This window comes from Drosophila ficusphila, unplaced genomic scaffold (assembly GCF_018152265.1).
Source record: "Drosophila ficusphila isolate 14025-0441.05 unplaced genomic scaffold, ASM1815226v1 contig_414, whole genome shotgun sequence".
Lineage (NCBI taxonomy): Eukaryota > Metazoa > Arthropoda > Insecta > Diptera > Drosophilidae > Drosophila > Drosophila ficusphila.
In genome coordinates, this window is record NW_025064328.1 from 15562931 (window position 1) to 15585413 (window position 22483).

At 45.7% G+C, this 22483-nt stretch overlaps 2 protein-coding genes and 1 long non-coding RNA gene across 12 annotated transcripts; 1 reads left to right on the forward strand and 2 right to left on the reverse strand.

Annotated features, from left to right (window-relative positions):
* Window positions 1-502: 502 nt before the first annotated feature.
* Window positions 503-16513, forward strand: LOC108101822 (kinesin-like protein KIF13A). 9 transcript variants are annotated; one of them, XM_017206295.2, is made up of 19 exons: window positions 503-618; window positions 1324-1564; window positions 4700-4787; window positions 4952-5115; window positions 5174-5690; window positions 5779-6355; window positions 6413-6985; window positions 7045-7359; window positions 7473-7514; window positions 7636-9298; window positions 9354-9499; window positions 9911-9940; window positions 10293-10395; window positions 10452-10553; window positions 11931-11993; window positions 12078-12488; window positions 12549-13157; window positions 13210-13521; window positions 13583-16513. In XM_017206295.2, exons 2-19 carry the CDS (start codon window positions 1510-1512, stop codon window positions 13660-13662), a joined length of 5850 nt encoding a protein of 1949 aa, XP_017061784.1. In that variant the 5' UTR covers window positions 503-618; window positions 1324-1509; the 3' UTR covers window positions 13663-16513. The 9 variants fall into 9 exon arrangements, with proteins under 9 accessions (XP_017061784.1, XP_017061785.1, XP_017061789.1 ...); XM_017206296.2 differs by having other exon boundaries at window positions 10455-10553; XM_017206300.2 differs by lacking the exon at window positions 11931-11993 and having other exon boundaries at window positions 10455-10553.
* On the reverse strand, window positions 2953-3474 carry LOC122320126. The gene is made up of 2 exons (XR_006245486.1): window positions 3380-3474; window positions 2953-3240 (listed from the first exon to the last, which is right to left on the reverse strand). It is a non-coding gene; the product is annotated as an uncharacterized LOC122320126 (long non-coding RNA).
* A 185-nt stretch (window positions 16514-16698) lies between the features above and the next one.
* On the reverse strand, window positions 16699-20735 carry LOC108101823 (polypeptide N-acetylgalactosaminyltransferase 1). 2 transcript variants are annotated; one of them, XM_017206306.1, is made up of 4 exons: window positions 20606-20735; window positions 19603-20527; window positions 18014-18535; window positions 16699-17907 (listed from the first exon to the last, which is right to left on the reverse strand). In XM_017206306.1, exons 2-4 carry the CDS (start codon window positions 20259-20261, stop codon window positions 17286-17288), a joined length of 1803 nt encoding a protein of 600 aa, XP_017061795.1. In that variant the 5' UTR covers window positions 20262-20527; window positions 20606-20735; the 3' UTR covers window positions 16699-17285. The 2 variants fall into 2 exon arrangements, with proteins under 2 accessions (XP_017061795.1, XP_017061794.1); XM_017206305.1 differs by lacking the exon at window positions 20606-20735 and having other exon boundaries at window positions 19603-20589.
* Window positions 20736-22483: the final 1748 nt, after the last annotated feature.

The following is a 22483-nucleotide window of genomic DNA, read 5'->3' on the forward strand; positions in this document are numbered from 1 at the left end:
TGCAATTATACATTCCCTAGGAAATCTCAAGTAAATTGAGCAGTGCTGAACAGGAAGTACCACTTACACAGCGTATTTCAATAACAGGGTCAATGAAAATTATGGTATGACTGATGCAAAATTAAAAAGATATAGATAAAGCTTTGCGAATTTTAAGTCAGAACTATTTTTTAATGTAATATTTAACAAGCAAATCATAGTTTTGTAGAAAAATGGAATTTTTAAAACAGAAGCATTTTGTTTTTATATGACCTTTTACTTACAAAATTCCTTTTCAAAAATTACGATATTTTTTTAATATAATTGGGTTTTCTGCCTTTGAGGGTCCTTTTCAAATTCTGGTTATTCTTAACAGAAACTATTTTTGAGTGAAATCTTAACATAAGTGTTAAAATTTCACTCAATTTAAATACACTTATCGATAAGACCGAGAAATATCGATTCCGACAATATAGTTTTTAGCGTTGCCAAATCGGTAAAACTAGAGGTGGGAGCGCTGCGACTTACAACTGTGTCATCCCTATTTCGACATCTAAAAAACGGAACGCGAAAAATGAAAACGCAATACAGAAAAGCGAAATTGAAGTGAAACCAAGTGCAACATCGACGGATCAAAAGGTGTTTTAAACGAAATACAAAACAAAACAAACAGAAATATCAAGTGCAAAAAAATAGGCCCCTTTCGGTTGAGCTCCTCCTAATGAAAAGAGAGCCATAAAAATCGATTCTTCAAAGAAGTCGCACACTGCGTGCAAGACTTTTCCGCGCGGGCGGTGGAGCCTGGCGTTACTTTTTGCAAATTTAGACGGAAATGTTATATATTGTGTGGCTTAAAGGGCCTTTGGGGGGCAAAGAGGTACCTGTGCATACCTGCGAGGGTGTGCATATGTGTGTGTGAGTGAGCAAGTGCGAAAAATAATTTTTTTCGGTGTGTACATGTATCTATATTTATTTGCACAGCCCTGAAAATCGGAAAGGACACTCGAATCGTAATCTTAATTAGCTAATTTCCAGCAAATATTTGAGTGTGCTTCGCGTAAATAATGGAATGTCAGCACATGACAATAAAATGTGTCTCTGTGTGTGTGTGTAGTAACAACAAAGCAAAAAAGCAAAAGCAAAACAAAGTGAATGACAAACGGCGAGAATGAAATGGAAATCCACCCCCCTTCGCCCGTGCCCCCCTTTTACTGTTAGAAGTGCGCCTGTGTGCGTGGCGCTAATTGAACTCACACAATATATATAATTTATATTTTTCTTTGGCGCTCCACAAAAGCCACATATTTGTGAGTCACCTTACGACTACTTCCACCTGAATTCCAGATTGCGTGCACACAACTCCCGCGAGGACAACAACTAACAACTAGCCGATAATAAAAAGTAGAAACGCAGCAGGAGGAGAAGGAGCTAACCACGCCCCCACCGCCACCCGCGAGTGGTGACCGATTCGCCCCACCCACCCGCATCTCCACTTCAGCACTCGAAACAGCCGAAGCATCCGCATCCGCGATGTCAAGTGATAAGATCAAAGTCGCCGTAAGGGTGCGACCCTTCAATCGCCGTGGTAAGTGCAGATTTTTATGCCTCAGATAATCTTGTCTGCACTGGAAAGCAAATTTCAGTAACTTGTAGCTCTCCATACCCATTCCTGGCGTCGTAAAAAGTCTCTAATTTGTTGGTTATATTTTGAAGATAATAAGCCATTAAAGGCTTTCATGTTTTTTTCTTTTATTAAATTACTTTTCATTTGAATAATAAAATTAGTAGGTTTCCTCCTTTGAGTTTATATATTTCTGCCTGCAAAAGGTTCAAAGTATTTTATTTGTCCTGGTAAAAGATTCTTTTGATTTCCAATAACAAGGAGTTGCCTTGAGTATCACCCACTTTCTATTTCGCAACTTTTCCGACATTGTTGCTGAACAATACCGAGGCACTGCAGTTGCCTGCAATCAATAATGCAAACAACCAGGCAAGAGACTGTTTTTTTAGGCTAACGAAATTTACATGGGCTTCTTCGCTTCCTTTGAAATACGGTTTCGTTTTTCCACTGCTGCGCCAGCGGATTTTTCGCTGTGTTTTATACATACACATATAGTATAGCATAGTTTGGCTGTAACGGCGTACCTACTGCGGCGACTACCTACGGGATGGTCTCTGGTCGTCTGACAAACGATTTTCGTTTCCAGCTAATTTCGCGTTTCCCACTGCAACCATGAAGTGTTGCAAGTGCAGCAAAAACAAAACTGAAAAACAAGAGAACGCCGTCAGCGCCGTTTCCAATGTCAACACTGATCATTCATTTGGCTTATCCATGACTCACATTCGCGGCGGAAACGAAGGATGGCAGCGGAAAAGGGGCTTCATACTGCACGACCATATGCCTTATAAAAATCATATATGCATGTGTATTTATATTCATTTGCCTGTGCGTGGGGCAAGGTCCGCTCGGAATCCCTCTTTATTGATTGAATGGCAAACGTTCTCCGATGATTGCACATTTGTTTATATTTACATAAGTTTTCGAATCAGTTTAAGTTACAGTCCCACGTCTAATTATTTATTATAGAGAGATTTCAGCAAGAGAAGTTGTTGTAATTGTAATTAAATGCCTTTCGCGGTAAACTATTTTTAACTCATGACCCCTTAAATAATTGCATTCTAGTTTTAGAGATAATTGAGTTTCTATGAGACAAGGTCCGCTTGTAATTCTTCTCAGTTGGTACAATGAAAGAGTAAGCTCAGTCATTGCACATGAATTACTAATATTTTTGTTTTAATTGTTATTTTTCCTCTACTATTAGGGGGTTGATATTTGGCAAACTAATAAATTGCTTCAGCTAAAGCTCTAGTTACCCATTTCTGGGTAAACAAAACCAACTCTTAGTTTATCCATCATAATATGCCACTTTCAGTACCTTTGTGGCCAGGCCAAAAAAAAAAAAACAAGAAGCGTTAACTTAGTAACCGCATTTATTTTTAGAGGTTTTACTGTATTTCGATGTTGTATGTTGTCATGCTGTTCGCGTGTTTACTATACGACCTGATCCGTTGCCATTTTTGTGACTGAAGGGAGTAGTCGTCGTCACCAGAATGTCTCTGATAAGCAGCGCAGAAAACCTTATCAGGCCTGATAAACTCGCTTATTTGCGACACCTTGTTACACATGAAGTGCTTGGCATTAGTCAATCGTGGGCAACGTATTTGGGCCATGTCCGTAACTACTGACCTCTTCGAGTCGAGCTGGCCAGCAGAGCGTAAAATAAAAACAGAAAAGGCAGTTTCAAACGCAAAAACACTCCAAAGACAGAGCAAAGTCAGCCGAAACGGGCTCGAAATGAAGTCACAGCTCTGACCGGAGCAGAGTTACTTTGCTTCTTACCAAAAAGCTTAACCTGTTTTCACTTTGCCAGTGTATGTATGTTAATTCCAGCGTTGGACAATAGCGAAGAGAAAACCGTTTGAGGTTATACGGAGACGCTATCAAATCAACTGACCAGAACTACAAATGAGACCATCAAATAATTTATGGCACGCCTTCGTCACATTTTGAGGCAATGCCCAAGACAAGAAGCCAGCCGGTAGGGTCAGGTCCGTCCTGTTTAGTTCAGTCCTGTTCTGCTCTACTCTGGGTCCTTTGTGGCTTTCATTTCCATGTCATGTCACGTTCTCGGCTCTGTAACATAAAGCGGAACGGAAGTTCCAAGGGCCAGGCAGCACACCAGGATATGGCTGTATATACTCGTACACCCAGTCCAAGTCGTGTGTGTGGGCCCAAATGTGTCTGCCCGTCTGGGTTTGGCTTTGACGTCGCTGTTTCCCCTTCCCTGAGCGTGTTTTGTGTGCCTTGTAGTAGTTGGTTGCCATTTCGTCGTTCTCTGCCATTTGGATCCATTCCGTTTCGGTCGGAGTGAATGAAGTATGCGAAGGACACGGGGAGGCATCGGAACTGAGATATTTCCACGATTTATTAGCTGGCACATTTTTTACAAACAAGCCAGGATGAATGGAATAATCAGCTTGATAAGGTCAACTGGTTTTGTCATATTTAAGGCACTATTAAACGAATGCGCAGTCATGAAATAGCTAAAACAAAATTTATATAAACATGATAATTAAAAAATAAATTCATTTTATTTAAACAAAGTTTATCACAATTTCATGAATAGAATTTAAAATTTTTAAATGTTAAACAATTAAAAACAATTATATTTATTTATTGATTAAATATAATCAGCGAGGTTTTGAAATCCAGTAAAATCTCAGTTCGATAATGGAAAGGGAACCCAAAATTCGTCTCGAGGACTATCTAATGGCTCATTGTTGCATTGCTTCTGAAATATTTATTACATGGGCAGCTTGGGCAAGTCAGTTTTTCAGCCTTTTACGTTTATTTACAATTTGTTTGAAAGGTTCTCTCCATTGAGATTATTGTGGCATTGGAGCTTTATACCCATCATGCACATTTATCGCCCCTCACTCTCTATGAATTATTTTCGCACTTGTGTACGAAAAACCCAACACACAAGCTTATGAATGCTATGTGCAGGGTCTGGCAGAAGTATAAAATTAAATTGTTTTTGCCACTTTGAACTCGTTATCACCCCAAGCGCGGAATAAAGGCGAAATTATCTCAATTTCACACATAACATATAAATATATTCCGGAACAGAGGGCTAAAACGGATTTCGTTTACTTTCAGAAATCGAACTGGGTACAAAATGTATCGTGGAGATGGAAAAACAGCAGACTATTCTGCAAAATCCGCCGCCACTAGAGAAAATCGAAAGGTAAGACGCCATAAAGCTACATATAATATTTGAAGGCTTCGGCTGTAAGGCACATTGAATTCTAATGTATTATTTAATCAGCCGGTTGACTGTTGCTCAACCAATAAAATTACATGGGAGTATAAATAGTTTGCTTTATACCTTTTCAACCTTTTGCTACACAGAAAACAACCAAAGACATTTGCATTCGATCACTGCTTTTACTCATTAAACCCCGAGGACGACAACTTTGCGTCCCAGGAGACTGTGTTCGATTGCGTGGGTCGTGGAATTCTGGATAATGCATTCCAGGGCTATAATGCTTGTATATTCGCATACGGCCAGACAGGTAAGTTGTTCTCCGAATGATTCAGCCTTTGGAATTAATGATTGAATCATATCTTCAGGCTCTGGCAAGTCCTACACGATGATGGGTTCCCAGGAGAGCAAGGGCATCATCCCGCGCCTGTGCGACCAGCTCTTCTCAGCCATAGCCAACAAATCCACACCGGAGCTGATGTACAAGGTTGAGGTGTCGTACATGGAGATTTACAACGAGAAGGTCCACGATCTGCTCGATCCCAAGCCGAACAAACAGTCGCTGAAGGTGCGCGAGCACAACGTCATGGGCCCCTACGTTGACGGACTGTCGCAGCTGGCCGTGACGTCCTACCAGGACATCGACAACCTGATGACCGAGGGCAACAAGTCGCGCACTGTGGCCGCCACCAACATGAACGCCGAGTCGTCGCGCTCCCACGCAGTCTTCTCGGTGGTCCTCACTCAGATACTCACGGATCAGGCGACGGGAGTCAGTGGCGAAAAGGTTTCCCGCATGTCCCTGGTGGACTTGGCTGGTTCCGAGCGGGCCGTAAAAACAGGAGCCGTTGGCGATCGCCTCAAGGAAGGATCCAATATCAACAAGTGAGTGAAAACTATACAATGCTCTTGGCTTGCTTTTTTCCACCGGTTGTTTAGTTAAGACACTGAGCTAATCCTATGACTATTTTAGATCCCTTACCACGCTGGGTCTGGTCATCTCAAAGCTGGCCGACCAATCAAACGGAAAAAAGAGCGGCAACGACAAATTTGTGCCCTACCGCGACTCAGTGCTCACCTGGTTGCTAAAGGATAATCTGGGTGGCAACTCGAGGACCGTGATGGTGGCCACCATTTCACCCTCAGCAGACAACTACGAGGAGACGCTTTCCACGCTGCGTTATGCGGATCGGGCCAAGCGAATTGTGAACCATGCTGTCGTCAACGAAGATCCTAATGCTCGCATCATCCGCGAGCTGCGGCACGAGGTGGAGACGCTTAGGAGCATGCTGAAACACGCGACTGGGTCGCCGGTGGGCGATGTCCAGGACAAGCTGGCTGAGAGCGAGAACCTGATGAAGCAGATCTCGCAGACTTGGGAGGAGAAGCTGGTCAAGACCGAGCGGATACAGAACGAACGACAACAGGCGCTCGAAAAGATGGGCATCAGTGTCCAGGCGAGTGGCATCAAGGTGGAGAAGAACAAGTACTACTTGGTCAATTTGAATGCCGATCCGTCCCTCAACGAGCTGCTGGTCTATTATTTAAAGGTGGGTTTTGGTAAAATACTTAAATTAAACGGAGCCATTAATCCCCTCATTTTTCAGGAACGCACGCTGATTGGCGGACGCAGCATCAGTGGCCAGCAACCGGATATTCAGCTGTCTGGCCTGGGCATCCAGCCCGAACACTGTGTGATCACCATCGAGGACAGTGGACTTTACATGGAGCCTGTGCAGGGAGCCCGTTGCTTTGTCAACGGATCGGCAGCGGTGGAGAAGACGCCGCTTCAAAACGGCGACCGAATCCTGTGGGGAAACCACCATTTCTTCCGAGTCAACTCTCCGAAAAGCAACAACACCAGCATGTGTGCCTCGGAGCCCCAGACGCCGGCGCAGCTTATTGATTACAATTTCGCACGCGATGAAATTATGCAGAACGAGCTGAGCAACGACCCCATCCAGACGGCCATTGCTCGGCTGGAGCGTCAGCACGAGGAAGATAAGCAGGTGGCACTAGAGAAGCAGCGACAGGAGTACGAGCGGCAGTTCCAGCAGCTGCGTAATATTCTATCGCCGAGCACGCCATACGCTCCCTATGCGCCGTATGACCCATTGCGCATGGGCAAGATTACCCCGAATACTCCCACATCGCAAATGCGGGTGGAAAAGTGGGCGCAGGTAAGCCAGGATCCACGCTTATGGTTTTATCCATATTCTAAATGTACTTACTCCTTCAGGAACGTGATGAGATGTTCCGGCGCAGCTTGGGCCAACTGAAAACGGACATTATGCGTGCGAATTCGCTAGTGCAGGAGGCGAACTTTCTGGCCGAGGAGATGGAGAAGAAGACCAAGTTTTCGGTCACCCTGCAGATCCCACCAGCTAATCTCAGTCCCAACCGGCGGCGAGGAGCCTTCGTCAGCGAGCCAGCTATTCTGGTGAAGCGCACAAACTCCGGCAGCCAGATCTGGACGATGGAGAAGTTGGAGAACAAGCTGATAGACATGCGCGAGATGTACCAGGAGCACAAGGACCGCGTTCTGAACGGACTGGTATGTTGACATCGATTCGATCCTCTTTCATTTACCTGTTGCCATTGTGCTGCGTACTAACCATTTATAATTGTATCGATTCACACACGCATTCAATTAACCCCTGACTACAGCCCCTTATAGAGCCATTCTCAGACGACGAGTACGACGACAAGGTAATTAAGCCACCACACCCCCACCTCCTAAAACATGAACACCACACACGTCTAAACTATGATGTAGATAGTATCGTTTGGGAGCCTCTTTCCGTATCTAACTGATTTCGGGTTTCCGCAGGACGAGGACAGTACCAAGCCGCAGGATCCGTTCTACGAGTCGCAGGAGAACCACAATCTGATTGGTGTGGCCAATATATTTTTGGAGGTTCTCTTCCACGACGTCAAGCTGGACTACCACACGCCGATCATCAGTCAGCAGGGAGAAGTTGCGGGTCGTCTGCAGGTGGAGATCGAGCGCATTGCCGGCCAGATGCCGCAGGATCGCATGTGTGAATCGGTCTCAGAATCGTCGGGAGACTCGCGGGATGAGTACGACGACCCGGTGGACCCAACGTCCAACCAGATCACCTGCCGCGTGACCATCAAGTGTGCCAGCGGGCTCCCTTTGTCGCTCTCGAACTTCGTATTTTGCCAGTACACTTTCTGGGGCCACCAGGAGATGGTGGTGCCGGTGATCAATGCCGAGTCCACGGCCCACGACCAAAACATGGTCTTCAAGTTTGAGCACACGCAGGACTTCACGGTTACCATCAACGAGGAGTTCCTGGAGCACTGCATCGAGGGAGCGCTGTCCATCGAGGTGTGGGGCCACCGCAGCGCCGGCTTCTCCAAGACCAAGGGCTGGGAAGTGGAGCAGCAGCAGGCTAAGGCCCGCTCTCTGGTCGATCGCTGGGCGGAGCTGTCGCGTAAGATCGAGCTCTGGGTGGAGATCCACGAGCTGAACGACAACGGCGAGTACTCGCCCGTGGAGGTGACCAACCGCAACGAGGTACTGACCGGCGGGATCTACCAGCTGCGCCAGGGACAACAGCGCCGCGTGAATGTGCGCGTGAAGCCGGTCCAAAACTCGGGCACCCTGCCCATTATCTGTCAGTCGATCGTCAACGTTGCCATCGGCAGTGTGACGGTTCGGTCTCGGCTGCAGCGACCACTGGACTCGTACCAGGAGGAGGATCTCACCGTGCTGCGCGAGAAGTGGAGCGAGGCGTTGGGGCGAAGGCGTCAATACCTCGACCAGCAGATCCAGATGCTGATCAAGAAGGAGGAGAAAAACGAGCAGGAAAGGGAGCGCGAACTTAGCTTGGTGCACCAGTGGGTCTCACTGACTGAAGAGCGGAACGCCGTGTTGGTGCCGGCTCCTGGTTCGGGTATTCCCGGAGCACCTGCCTCGTGGGAGCCGCCAGCAGGCATGGAACCCCATGTACCCGTCCTCTTCCTAAACCTAAATGGCGATGATCTGTCGGCGCAGAATACCAACGACGAGCTGTCCATTGCTGGCATCAACTCCATTCTGTCGAAGGAGCATGGCCACAAGTTTTACACGCTGCAAATCCTGCAGCACCTGGACAAGGATGTGTGCTGTGTGGCCAGTTGGGACTCCTCGATGCACGACAGCCAGGCCCTGAACCGAGTCACTGAGGCCAACGAACGCGTCTATTTGATTCTGCGCACCACAGTGCGTTTGTCGCATCCAGCACCCATGGATCTCGTGCTGCGCAAGCGCTTGAGCATCAACATCAAGAAGGGCCAGACGCTGACCGATCGGCTAAAAAAGTTCAGACTGGTGCGGGGCGAGAACGCCATTTGGCAGAGCGGCGTCACCTACGAAGTGGTCTCCAACATTCCAAAGGCCTCCGAGGAGCTGGAGGATCGCGAGTCCCTGGCCCAGTTGGCCGCCAGCGGAGATGATTGCTCTGCGAGCGACGGCGAAACCTACATAGGTGAGTGACCATAGATTCGGTCGCTGAGCAGCTTACTAATCCCTCAATCCCTCAGAGAAATACACGCGGGGCGTGTCGGCGGTGGAGAGCATACTGACCCTGGATCGCCTGCGCCAAAATGTGGCGGTCAAGGAGCTGGAAACGGCCCACGGACAGCCGCTGAGCATGCGCAAGACCGTCAGCGTGCCGAACTTCTCGCAGGTAAGGAGTAGTGCCGACTGGCAACCCCATTCCGATCATCCCATCGAGCTGCTGCTGCTGCGCCGCTTCCACAATTCGTCGCTGCCGCCGCCGCCGCTGAATTTTGTGCTTCCACTTACTCACCTAACACACTCGAGCAAAATTAACCAAGAACATTTGACTAAACGCAAATTCTTTCTCTTTTCACACTTTTTTCTATGCGCTTTCACCAAACTAACCCCCAAAATTTGTGTTTAACCACCGATAAAACTGACAAAATTAACTTAATCCGAAATTCGGCGCGCACTTCCTGCCATTTTGAATAACCCTTTCAAACTGTGTGTGTGTGTGTGTATTGGTATTATCCTGTCTTTATGTTTATGCTGTGTACGTGTGTGTGTTGCCCCAAAACGCTTCTCACTGCGCACATAGGCGGTCAAAGACACCACCAATACCGGGAGTGTAAGTAACTAGTATCCTGTTTTCTGTTTCCTGTTTCCTGTATTCTGTACTCTGTATTCTTGTATCCTGTATCCTGTGCCGAGCACTGTATAATAAGCTTTAGTAGTTGGAGTTCTCTTCTGTTCCCTCTTGACTATTCTACTACTAACTATCTTAAAATGTTTGTGTGCGCCCTTCAGTTTGCCATTTTCGAAATCGTTGTTGTTGTTTTTTTTTTACCAATTTTGTGTTCATTTTATTTTCGTTTTTAATTCGACCATTTTTATTTCATCCTGTTGAATAACAATTGTTCTAAAAAATCGTTCGCATACGAAATTTATGATGCAAGCAACTCATAAACAAACTCACGCAGATTATGCGCTTTGATGCGTCGATGGAGTCGCTGCTGAATGTGGGAAGGTCCGAGTCCTTTGCCGATCTTAACAACAGTGCGCTGGGCAGCAAGTTCACGCCAGGTGAGTTTTAATTTCCGTTTGCAAATCCGATGGAGTCTGATCACTTTGTCGCTCAGCAGGTCACAGTCCAGCAGGAGCCGGCGGTGTCATCCGGAATCGCCACAGCTTTGGCGGCAAGGGAAGCAGCGACGATTCTCCCGGAAAAGCCTTCGGCATTGGTGGGTATTCAGTTGGTTCTGGTGACTCCGAGAACCCAACAGTTTTCTTCTATATACTCACCATTAATTTTTGAGCAAAAATGTTGAAACTATAATCCATATATCCGAGTTTTGAACACACTATATATTTAACTAAGTAACTTTGCATTTGCTTATGCGCAGGCAAAATTTAATACAACCTAGTTGAAGCCAAGCTTAAGAGCAAGGGATTTATCTTTGTTTCGAGTTGCGGGTCTCCTATATGATCCCCGAAAATCGTAGATTATTTTGTGCAATTGTTACATGTAGTTTTATTTAGTGAACAGAAAATGTTAACTTCCTAGCAACAAGATAAATCCCTTTCCAACTATTTGTTTTTTTGCTTTCTTCATGCTCGAGAGCAACCACCCAAAGGCCATAGTTTTCAATTCTGTGAACTGTCGCAACGCTTAGTTGAACTTTCAAACCTAATTTGTTTGCTTTGCTTCGATGCAACACCTGCAGCAACCAAGCAACTAGCAAGAGCAACCGCATTTACTCGATCAGAAGACTCGAGCGATTCCTCGTCTTGATGCACACGACTGTTCTGTTCCACATTTCATTGCTTATCATATAAATTGACATGCATCCACGAAAACATGAACCATTCCGAACCGAACCGAAACGAACCCCCATTGCTTCTCGTACTTACTATATGGTTTCTCACATTGTCCAACTCTTTTCTGTGTTCTTTTAACATAACGTAATCTATACGAAATTCCACGGCCAACAGGCTCAATATCTCTGCTGTCAGGTAAAGGACAAACTTATGCCCAATTTAAATCCGAAGGTGCATTCCCGATTGCTATGCATTGATTGTTAGTTGAGTTTAAGTTTGTCTGTCACTCACAACCTGCCATCTGAACACCCACTCATTCACAGACATGTACCTCTCATTCTCTCATGAACCCAGAGGAAGGGGATTGGTTTGTGCCCCATTTAGACTGTTTACATGTAGTTTTGTGTTAGTTCCGTTTGCTGGTAAATCTGTCTTCAAATCACACCCAAGACTCTCATCCAAATTCAAATAATCGCGATGGAGATCAGCTGTACATTCATCATCCGGACACTCGATCCACTCCATCCCAGTCACCCAAGCAATCCGGTGCACAATTCACACAGCCGCCAAGCACACAGCACGAGATCTTAGCACGAGCCGCGTACTTGTAGAGATTGTTGATCCTAGAAACTAGACCTATATTTCGTTTCCCTTGGTGTTATTATTATTAGTATGTTGCTGGGGCTGCGAGCTAGTCGCATCCCCGGCTAGTTGATCACCCATCCAAGTCTGTAAATCGCATTGTAACTAAACATAACGCATAATCATTATCTTCCCCCGCCCCCAAATGTGGAATGCAGCGCGTCCAACTTTTTTGAATCTCAATTTGAACTTGAACACTTTGAGAATTGCGCCAACAAAACGTATGTGGTTTGTCTAGCTTTAAGCCAAGAGTTATATCTGCACGGAATCTGTTTTCTGACCATAGTTATCTGATATTTCCACAGCATCCCCGGCTACCAGTAAGCTGCTGGGCATGCGGATGACCACGCTGCACGAGGAACCCCTGGGCGGACACAGATCCCTGGACGAGGAGCCGGAGGACAGCTACAGCGACTCCGAGTACGCCGCCGAGTACGAACAAGAGAGGCAACAGAACAAGAGTCTGGCCACGCGGTCCCGCCTCACGGCTTCCAAGACCATGGACTCGTTCATGGACGTTAGCAGCCACTCGAACCAGAGCTACTTGAGCTACACGTCCAGTGCCAACGCGAACATGAAGCACTTGACCGGCCTGGCCACGCTGAGCATGAGCTCCTCCACGAGCAGTGGTTACGGCTCCCAAGCCGTCTCCTGCAACAATCTGAGCAACGAGGACATTGCTTCAATGCGATCCATGAGCATTGACGAGACGCCAGGTGAGCTATAACACTTTTGAATAGACATCAGCAGGAAATGAACATCGTTTCCTGCCACAGATTTCGACCGAGTGCATTCGAACTCGCCACCGAACCGACAGACACGAGTCAACCCCTTCCTAAAGGACATGCCCAAAGCCAAAACACAGGAGCAACCTGAGCCGCAGGCCAAAAAGCTGCAGGAGGCCTTCTCGCATCCATTGGAGCAGCTGGAGTCCGGAGATAACGCACAAAGCGACGAGGACGAGCGCGAACAGCTGCCAAAGAATAATAACAACAACATCAACAACAACATCGTGGTCAAGGAGCCGGAACCGATCTCCGAGCAAGCAGAGCTGGAAGAAGCTAAGCCACAACCCGAATCACAAACAGAGCTCGCCACAGACAATCAGAACGGCAACAGGTCCTCCGACGAGATGAGCCAGAGTTCCGAGGATCTGCTCGAAGGCGATGGCATCGTGCGGGAGGAGTTGCCCGCTGGAAAAGTGGTCCGGCGCAAAAAATCAAACACCCAACCTCCTTCGCTTAATGGTAACAGCAACAACAACAACAACAATAGCAGCACAAGCCAGACACCGCGCATCAATCATCGGGCGTCGGTGGCCAAAATGGAGGGCTTGGCCGCGTACATCGACACCAGCATTATGTCCAGCAGCACAGAAGTCGAAGGTAAATACAAATGTCTTTTAATTAAGCCGAGGCTAAACTTAAACTTTTCCAGATGAGAGCAAGGAAGTGGAAGTGGTCCTGCCCGATTGGATAGTGGTGGGCGAGTCTGTACTTATCCGACCCTACAACACCAGCGGCGTCATCCGATTCGTGGGCACCACTGAGTTCCAGCCCGGCGCCTGGATCGGCGTTGAACTGGACACGCCCACTGGCAAAAACGATGGCAGCGTGAAGGGCATTCAGTATTTCCAATGCAAGCCCAAGCACGGCATGTTCGTGCGCTCTGACAAGCTGATGCTGGACAAGCGCGGCAAGGCGATGCGGGCCTACAAGGCCGCCGAGAAGAGCAACAGCATCAGCAAAGGTGAGTGGCGTGGCATTCGAAGCGGATAGTATTTCATTGATTTATTCCACTCGCCCTGTAGAGATGAGCACCTCCATGACGGGCTCGATGACACGCTCCAAGAGCCGCGGCGACTCGCTAAACCTCTCGGCGCGCAAATGATTGTACCCCAAGTGTTCGCATCAGCTGCAGCGCTGGACTAATTGCAGGCAGTCGACGGTGGCCACCAGCGGCGCTGCCACGAGCCAGCCGGCGACCTGCCACAGACTGCGTGCAACCAGCGGCGCTGCAGATGCGAACAGTCATGGCAAGAAGTGCTATGCCAATCGACGCTCGACGGCCTTCTAAGGCCGCCAACCCAGGATGACAAAGTCGAGGACGAGGATCGGGCGAGAGCGCCTCGTCTAGCAACGAACAATGCGGAGCATAATCCACATGCCAACCATATTCTAGCTTACTTAACTATTCTCTCACCATGCCGCAAATGAAATGCCGTACACTTAACCCCACGCTTCTCTAAGTAGTTTAAGGCGGTGTCTACAGCAGAACTAATTACTAATCTAGCTAAACTAAACTAAACGAAACGAATCGAAACTAAACTAAGCCGACAGGCATTCGCGTAGTTGCAATACGAGTTCGCAAGATTTAGCGGCCCTTCGATTTATCTATGTGTTAAACAGGCACTTTTGATTCCATTGTTTTGTGTTCTTGTAGTTAATTGTCGTTTTTGCCTTTCGATTTTTGAATGAAGCGCTTTACTGATATATATTTTTGTAATGGTTCTTTGCCTTTAGTTTAGTTCAATTGTTTTCGATATCGACGTGACTTGGTTAACGATGAGCTTATATTTTTTAATTGTTATTGACTATATTCAATATATGAATCATTTGTATATATTTGTAATTAAGAACTTGCAATAATTTTGTCTCCATGTTTCCTTTCCTGAGCTCATGATCTGTTTAGCGCATTTATATACAATTACCAATACAATACAATGTTAGTAATAATGAGAGCAACATATTCTATAGGGCTGCGTCCAAGCAATTGAAGCCTCCCAAGATGGTCGCATCTTGGATCTTACTCCCCGATTAAGGCGCTTCGCACCGGCGCAGTTAATGTGTAAATTGTATTATTTTGATGTGATGTATTTATAATTTCCCTTTATATATGCATATATATAAAAAATAAATTGATTTTATTGAACTTATGATTTATTTTGATTTTTACCCCGTCCGAAATGTGCAATATAAGTATAGGGTCTTAAGTTATATTTATCAAAGTTGAAGGTTGTGCGACTATGTTTGTGAGGCGTTTTAAGTAACATTAACTGAACACCGAGCCACACGCTGGTGTTAGTCCAAAGCAAGAAAGCAATAATTGCATTGAATATTCAATTTTATGTTAAGATACTTTAATAATCGTACTCGAAAAGGATAAAGTGAGGCCCCAAAAAAAAAAAGATAGTGTCAAAAGAGCATGGGTTTCTATGAACATTCAAGTCCGGCACCGGCTGAAGAACGTTTGTACGTAAAAACCGTAAACGTATCCATCCATCCATCCAACCAACCAACATCCAAAGCACTCCAAAACTGAGTCTGAGATAAATTGCAATTTAAACAAACAATAAGAGCGATTTTCACTTAGGAAACCCAAAAACGAAACTGAAATCCAACAGAAATCAGTTGGGACGCGTCAAAGGTCGCGACGAGACCCAACTGGACGATCTACAGCCATTCATCCAGTGTATACAAGCATGAATATACACCACTTATATATATATTAGGTATATATTTTCGAACTGTTTTTCTACTTGCGTAAAAGCGAAAAGCAACTACCAAAATATACTTGAAAATACGTCCAAAATTTAAAATTCAAGGTCAAGATACAACTATGATATATACTTACAACTGCATGGTTATTCATGAATTTAAATATGAACCGCGTATTTACCAATGATAATCCTAACTGAAACACAATTAATTTGAATATTGAGTGCCCCCTGGGGGAACTCCAGAATGTAATTCCCAGCCAGGGGGCACTTGTTTGAGTATGTGTGTGCAATTTGTAGACGCCGCAATTCGAATCGGTTGAGCATTTTAATTCAGAACTAATTTAATCACATGAGTGTATATAGTGGGGCATTATTACCGTCTAAATCACCCTCAAATTAACGCATTTAACTAGCGCAAATAACGTTCAACTAGAGGTTGATTGAGTAACGTGTGAAGACCCCGATAGAAAAACGAAAGTTAGCAGCACTTTATTGGGCTTAATTGTAAAATAGATCGAGAATCCATAGTTGTAGACAGAGTGCATTGCATTGCAAAGAAATTAAGTAGCCGTAGAGATCGATTGGAACGCCGACAAATTGAATCGTACCTTGACGTTATAAAAGAATTAATCATATTTTTGTGCAATCTAGTGCAGTTCTCACGCAATCAGCCCCGCAACAAATAGTTTGCTATTGCATAGGCACACACATATTAGACGGGATATAGGATCGATCGGATCGGAAGATAGCCTTCGAAAAGTTTACTCGTAAGTTTGCGCACTCTTAGAGCTTTTAGCACGGTCAACGAATAAATGTTATTACACCACGATTACAGCTCGACTCCATCAGCCGTTAAATAAACTAACCAAGAGTTCAGCCCCAAGTTAATGGATAAACTAAACCACATGCTAGATCTGCTTTATCATCACACACAAAGCTAACCATTGTTGACGCATTTGGTTCGATAATAAAGTTGAGTTCACTCCCCACTTGTAGTTGCAATCACAGAACAGAGTATAATGCAAAAAATAGGTGTCAGCAGCGGAAACCATACATATAATTTTAGTAATTTACAATTGTTTTAATCCAACTTAAGTATTTTAAAGCAAACACGCCGGAGAAATTTAAACAAAAATACACGCGTAATCAGCAATTTGAACAACTTCAACCGAACAAAACAAAAGAGAATATGAAATATGTACTTATATCTATAAATACAAATATACAAACATGCAATGGGCATTTTTCAATGGAGTTGGCTTTAATTTCTCAGCTGGGGGCTGAATGTGGACTTGTTGCCGCTGGGTCAACAAGTAGCAACAGCGATGCTGACCCTGAACTCGGCCTTCCGAGTCACCAACTGGTTCCATTTTTTTGGGCCAGCACCTTTGGGGCAGAGGGCTTTCGTAAATGAGGCTAGTGGTTCGTTTAAAGATGTGCATCTTCCAGTCGGAAGTGTTTTATTAATGAAAACAAATGGCAAAATTGTTAGTTAGTAGATAAATGCTTACAACACTTTTAGTTTACAGTTTACGTAGTTGGTTATTGCTGAAGGTCCTCTCGTCGGAGAACTCCCCGTTGAACCCCTGGCCATGGAATGCAATGGTTCCACACCGTGTCCTACATCCTCAGATGATCACATGACGACTATATCATTTACATAGGATGTTCCGTTAGTCTATCCCTACAACTTTCCCTATTTATATTTATACACACAAAGTACACAACACACAGTAATTGTTAATTAGCTTTCCAAGTGACTCGTTTGCGATTGAATTGCTGGGCTTCATTTCTTTTGATTTGACTCCGTTTGATTTGATTTGCACTAGCTACCCGTCTGTCTCTTCTTGCTGTTTATACACGGTCGGTGTACAGAAAATATATAATTCTAGCATTCGATTTATGTATTTACAAAGGGTTGTTCTAACTTGAATTCGAGTTCCGTTAAGTCGGCGTTAGTCAGTATCTCTCAGTTGGTTTGGTCCCCCTCCCGTTCCCCACCCCACTTGACTCCTCAGTGCTCGATGGACCATCGTTGGGACTCGCTGTGGGGATCGCATGGCGCCACCTGAGCGTCGTCCAGGCTCTTGAGACCCTTGTGGTCCAGGCACAGGCCCGTGTTGCTGTGGATGACATGCTGGCGTTCGTACCGCCACTGCTCGTTGAACTCGTCGTTCTCCATGCAGGGCACCATCACCACCCGGTACGGCGGGGACTCGCTGTGCTGCACCGTCGCGCAGCTCAGTTCGTTGCGCAGCACCTGCGAGTTCGTGAAGGAGAAGAGCTGCGACTTCTGCAGCACCTTGCCGCAAGGATACAGGCCGGCGTTGTAGGGCTTCTCGTTGTTCTGCAGCAGGTCGTCCAGGCACAGGTTGGCGCTCAGGGCGCGCACCTTGCCCCAGCCCTGCACGCTCTGGGTGGGCACAAACTTCTCCGGGTAGATGTTCTTCAGGTACCACTCGAAGCTCTTGCAGCGGAGCTTCTTGCGCAGCATCACTCGGTGGGTCACGTCGCCAATGTCCGCGTGGAACTTCAGGTCCGGCCGGTTGAGGAAGAAGATGTTGATGTACTCGTCCATCCACACCAAAGCCATGCGGGCAGTATTTATGCCGTGCGTGTCGCGGTCGTTGGGAAATCTGAAAGTAGTTCAAATGAGTTCATTGAAATACAGCTCTTGATACTGTCAAAGATTAGACGAGAAGGTCAGTTGGACCTAAAATGTATGTTGGTATAACAGCTTACTTGTAGGGATGGAAGTCGCGGAATATGTGGCCCACGCGGGAGCAGGGAATCGTCTCAATGGTGCCGCCGCACTGCCAGATGCGGAAGGACATTTCCAGGTTCTCGCCGCCCCAGCCGTCCATCTGCTCGTCGTAGCTGCCCACCTCCCAGAAGTACCGGCGGTCCATGGCGAAGAGTCCGCCGGCCATGGTGGGACTGTAGGCCGGGCAGATCTCCCGCTCCTGCTTGCACTCGCGGCGCTGGCGCTGCTTCTCCCGCTCCGGCAGGTTGATCCAGTCAAAGTGGCCGTTCCACTGGAATCCGCCCACCTGGAAGGACTTGTAGCCATTTGTGCTGTACTGGAAGTCGTTGGCGTCGATGACATCGATGATCGGCACCAAGACGCTCGTCCGGGACTCCTTGATTCGCTGCAGGAGGGGCTCGCACCACCCGATGTTGCCCTCGCAGTGAGCGTCCAGAAAGATGAGCACATCCCCCGTCGCGACTCGAGCTCCGGCCAAACGGGCACGAATCAGGCCCAATCTGCAGCGAGAGAGGCGAAAACTTTCTTTAGCCACGTGAAGGGCAAAACAAGAAACAAAAATATCTTATTGGGTCAGTCGAAAACCTTCGATCGCTTGCCAAGCACGATCAACACCATCCTACATGGCATCCGTCGCGTGAAGTCATCGGAAAGTCTGCAAAGCTCGCGGGCTGCGGAGTGTAATGCACGCAGAAAACCGAGTCTGGGAGTTACAAAAAGTCGAGCCCAACACACATAATCGTAACTTGACGAACTGGTTTTCTCTTCATTTTTTCAGTCTTTGGCTTTTGGTTTTGAGCGTTTGTCGGTTCTGGACAAAAAGAAGATGCTCCAAGCGCGTCTGACATGGCAAACAAGTTATTCAAATGAGTTCAAGCCGCAGCGATTCGATTAGCCGAATCGCTGAACTTTTCCTCGCCTATTAACAGTAATCATGGTGTTTCACTTCTAGTTTTTTACAACACTTTAATATAACTTTTAAAGTATCTATAAATTTCGTATTGATTTCAACCAGTATCAACTGATTTAAGTATTCTTTGGCCAGATAATGTGATAAAAATACGTATATGTGTATCACAAGAACGCATGCTAACAAGTTTAGCACAACATTTGCATATACCAAAGGTCATATTAATAGTAAATAAGCGCCTTTAGTCACACACCTTTATAAATTCCTTCTGCACCTTTCACTTTTAGTTTCCTACTCTATTTAATCAATCAGTTATTAGTTTTTACTATTATTTCTGAAACAAAGTAATTAAGTGACACAATAAGATGGTATGTAGCATATAATACTCATTAAACTGCTTAACTTAAATCTAAATTTAGTTTGTGCTAAATTTTTTTCTTGGGTTTTTCAAACTTTGTCACTGATTATAAGCTGTTATAATACAGCTGTTATCACACTTTCTTTTATGTTAACTATGCGTCATTGAGAATTATTTTATTCAATAAATCCACGTTGCATATAATATATCTTTTCCCAAAGGTCTTTGTTGGTTCTTTAAATATCGGGCTCTCCCCAAAACGAAGTAAAAATATTCAGGTCATGCACCGGTTAACTCACCGGTTCTTGAGCCGCAGCACGGTGACCTTGCCGGCGGGAATCCGCGTGCGAACGTAGTAGTCCAGCTTGGCGCCCAGCTCCACGTTGTCGCTGCCGTCGTCCACCAGGATGATCTCCTTGAGGGCCTTCTCGTTGCAGGTGCTCAGGGTGCTGTGCACGGTCCTCAGCAGCACGGAGTAGGGTTCGTTGAAGAATATGATGACCACACTGGCGCTGGGCAGGGAGGCGGCGTCGTAGCGCTGCTTGGCGCACAGCGGGTTCCGGTGGTCACCCACACTCCGGTTGTAGGTTAGCTGCTCGCTGAGCTCCTCGTTCAGGGCGATCTTTTTGTAGATGGCATCGCCCCGCTCCTTGGCGGCCCCCGAAAGGTGCACGGCCGTGCCCTGTTCTCCGAGGCCTGCCTGCTGCTTCTGGATGTCCAGCTGGATGATCTGCTCGTAGGGCGACTGCGTGGCCGGTCGAGCGATCTCGTTCTCGCTGTCGCTGTACGCGTCGAAGCGCTCGCGTCCGTGTCCCCGCAGGGCGGCAGCCCGCACTGGAGATGCCACCTGCTCCTCCGGCGCTCCGTTCTGCTGCACCTTGCTGTAGAGGATGAAGCACAGGGCGACCAGGATGAAGATGATCAGCTTGCCGTAAAAGGAACGGAACCGAGGCAGCATTTTGGTGGGTTGTATATCTGCCTGTTGGGCTTGGTTGGGGTTTCTGAGGTAGCACTAGGTAACTCCACGCAGACGTGGCTCTGCCGATCGGATCGCGTGCCTGTCCGCTGTCCGATTCTTTCCACTACTCAGTCATTTAACTCCGATTCGCTGGCGAAACTACAGACACATATGTTTCGTGGCTTTCGGTCGCCAGCAATTCCAGTTTTCTCTCTTTTTCCGTTGAGCGCCGCGCACCGCCGCTTAGTGGAGTGGCTTAAACTAGACTAAATGGAAATATTATTCTAAGCGCGTCTGCCACAATAAAAACACAACGGCGAGAATCAAAAACAACAAAAACTTACTCTGGCATGTTTTTTATACGCTGTTGCTCTTCAGTGTGACCGCGGATGCAAAATGACCGAGTGGGGCACGGTGGCCCATTTTAACTTATTATCCCACAAAATTTATACTCAGCGACTAAAACAAAAACAATATTCATTGCCTACCTTTTAACCTTTTAATAATTTTCAAACTTATTTCCATGATATTTTATCCAAAAAAGGTAAAGTGAACATTTTATTTTACTTTTCAATAGATTTGGAAATTATTCCTAACTTTAAACTTATTTTGGGTAGGACTTGTGAATAAGTGGTTTTATGGTGTACCGAGATATTTTCACAAAGGTACACTTTTTGCGGTACCTTCTACGTTACGTACTTAACAAAATTTCTTTCTCAACACTGAAAGGTTCGTACACATAAATTTCTAAATTTCAAAAGATCTGGCCATATTCTATACTCTCTACCTATTTTCCCTGGTCTGGTAGCACAACTCGCTAAAAAGGTTTCTAGGTTCGTGTCTTGGGAAAGTATACGTTTTCTGATTTTGCTTTTCTTTTTAGTTTTCCTCTTTACCTTAAATTGCCATTAAAAGATTGTGATGAGTCTGGAAGTCCATATTTTGGGTCACTATGCTAAAAACCATTGAAAACCTGGAAAAATCTGACATGAACAAGGGTCATAATTTAGACCATCGTAAAATAAAAAATTTTAAATGGAGTTTTATTAGGGATGCGATTACAAACGATTAGAGGCATTCCACTTTGGAATCGGATTAAAATTGACAAAGTTATTATTTTATTTATTAAAAAATTGGAAAAATCTGTCATGAACAGGGGTCAAAATTTCGACCATCGGAAAATGAACATTTTTTAAAGTAGTTGTATTAAAAATGCGATGACAAAAGTTTAGAGGTATGCCACTTTGGAATCAGATTAAAATTGACAAAGTTATGTGTTCTGAAAATCCAAATTTTGGGTCACTATTATGAGAACCATTGAAAACCTGGAAAAATCTGACATGAACAAGGGTCATAATTTAGACCATCGTAAAATAAAAAATTTTAAATGGAGTTTTATTAGGGATGCGATTACAAACGATTAGAGGCATTCCACTTTGGAATCGGATTAAAATTGACAAAGGTATGAGTTCTGGAAGTCCAGTTTGGGTCTAATTTATCATTATCATTTAACAACAATTTGTATATACATGATTTTATTACTTTTCGACACCAGAGCTCGCCGTTAGGATCTTATCAAAAATGATTACATTTCTGTGTGAACCTAACACCTAACGGATGACCAGCAAACACGCAAAGCCCTCCCACTGCAAATTCTGTCCAAGTAGTCACATCAATTACCCAAAAAAAGCGGAAATTTAAATCAAAACTTCCTGCCCGCGAGTGGCGTTGAAAACGCTGAAAACGAAAGGGACTGACCGACTGACTGCCGCACTTGACACTTTGGCCGGCACTTAATGCCCAAATGGCATGTTCATTTGTTGTTAAAGCGAAGCCAATGGGTTTCCAATTAAAACTTGTTGCTCCGACTCTTGGCCCGAACATGCAACCACATGTTGTCGTCGGATGGGAGTCGGATGGCTGTCTCTTTCGGCTTGTTCAAATCTCATTTTAATTCTAATTCACCTGGGTTCTCATCGCAACTTTCATTTGGCAGCGCCTCAAATTGATGCCAACAAGACTGTCCTCGTTCGGCTGAGGTCTGTGATTAATCTGGCTAATTAGGGTACGAGCCTCAACTGCGCGACGGTGTTTTTAAGTGAGCTCTTGGGCCGCATAATTAATACGTTACGTATACGCAACGGTGTCGCTGCGGGAGGCGCCACTGGCCAGATCGACCAGAGCGACCCAGCAGCCAAATTAAAGTTCAAAGTGCTCCAAAG

What these genes read in the sequence shown, in the direction of transcription:
- LOC108101823 (XM_017206306.1), bottom strand. Translation starts at nt 20,261, where the DNA reads ATGCTGCCTCGGTTCCGTTCCTTTTACGGCAAGCTGATCATCTTCATC. An exon ending in GTGCTGCGGCTCAAGAACCG is followed by an intron (nt 18,536 to 19,602) that starts GTGAGTTAACCG and finishes CTCTCGCTGCAG; the next exon opens with ATTGGGCCTGATTCGTGCCC. An exon ending in CGCGACTTCCATCCCTACAA is followed by an intron (nt 17,908 to 18,013) that starts GTAAGCTGTTAT and finishes AACTACTTTCAG; the next exon opens with ATTTCCCAACGACCGCGACA.
- LOC108101822 (XM_017206295.2), top strand. Translation starts at nt 1,510, where the DNA reads ATGTCAAGTGATAAGATCAAAGTCGCCGTAAGGGTGCGACCCTTCAAT. An exon ending in ATTCGCATACGGCCAGACAG is followed by an intron (nt 5,116 to 5,173) that starts GTAAGTTGTTCT and finishes TCATATCTTCAG; the next exon opens with GCTCTGGCAAGTCCTACACG. An exon ending in TGCTGGTCTATTATTTAAAG is followed by an intron (nt 6,356 to 6,412) that starts GTGGGTTTTGGT and finishes CTCATTTTTCAG; the next exon opens with GAACGCACGCTGATTGGCGG.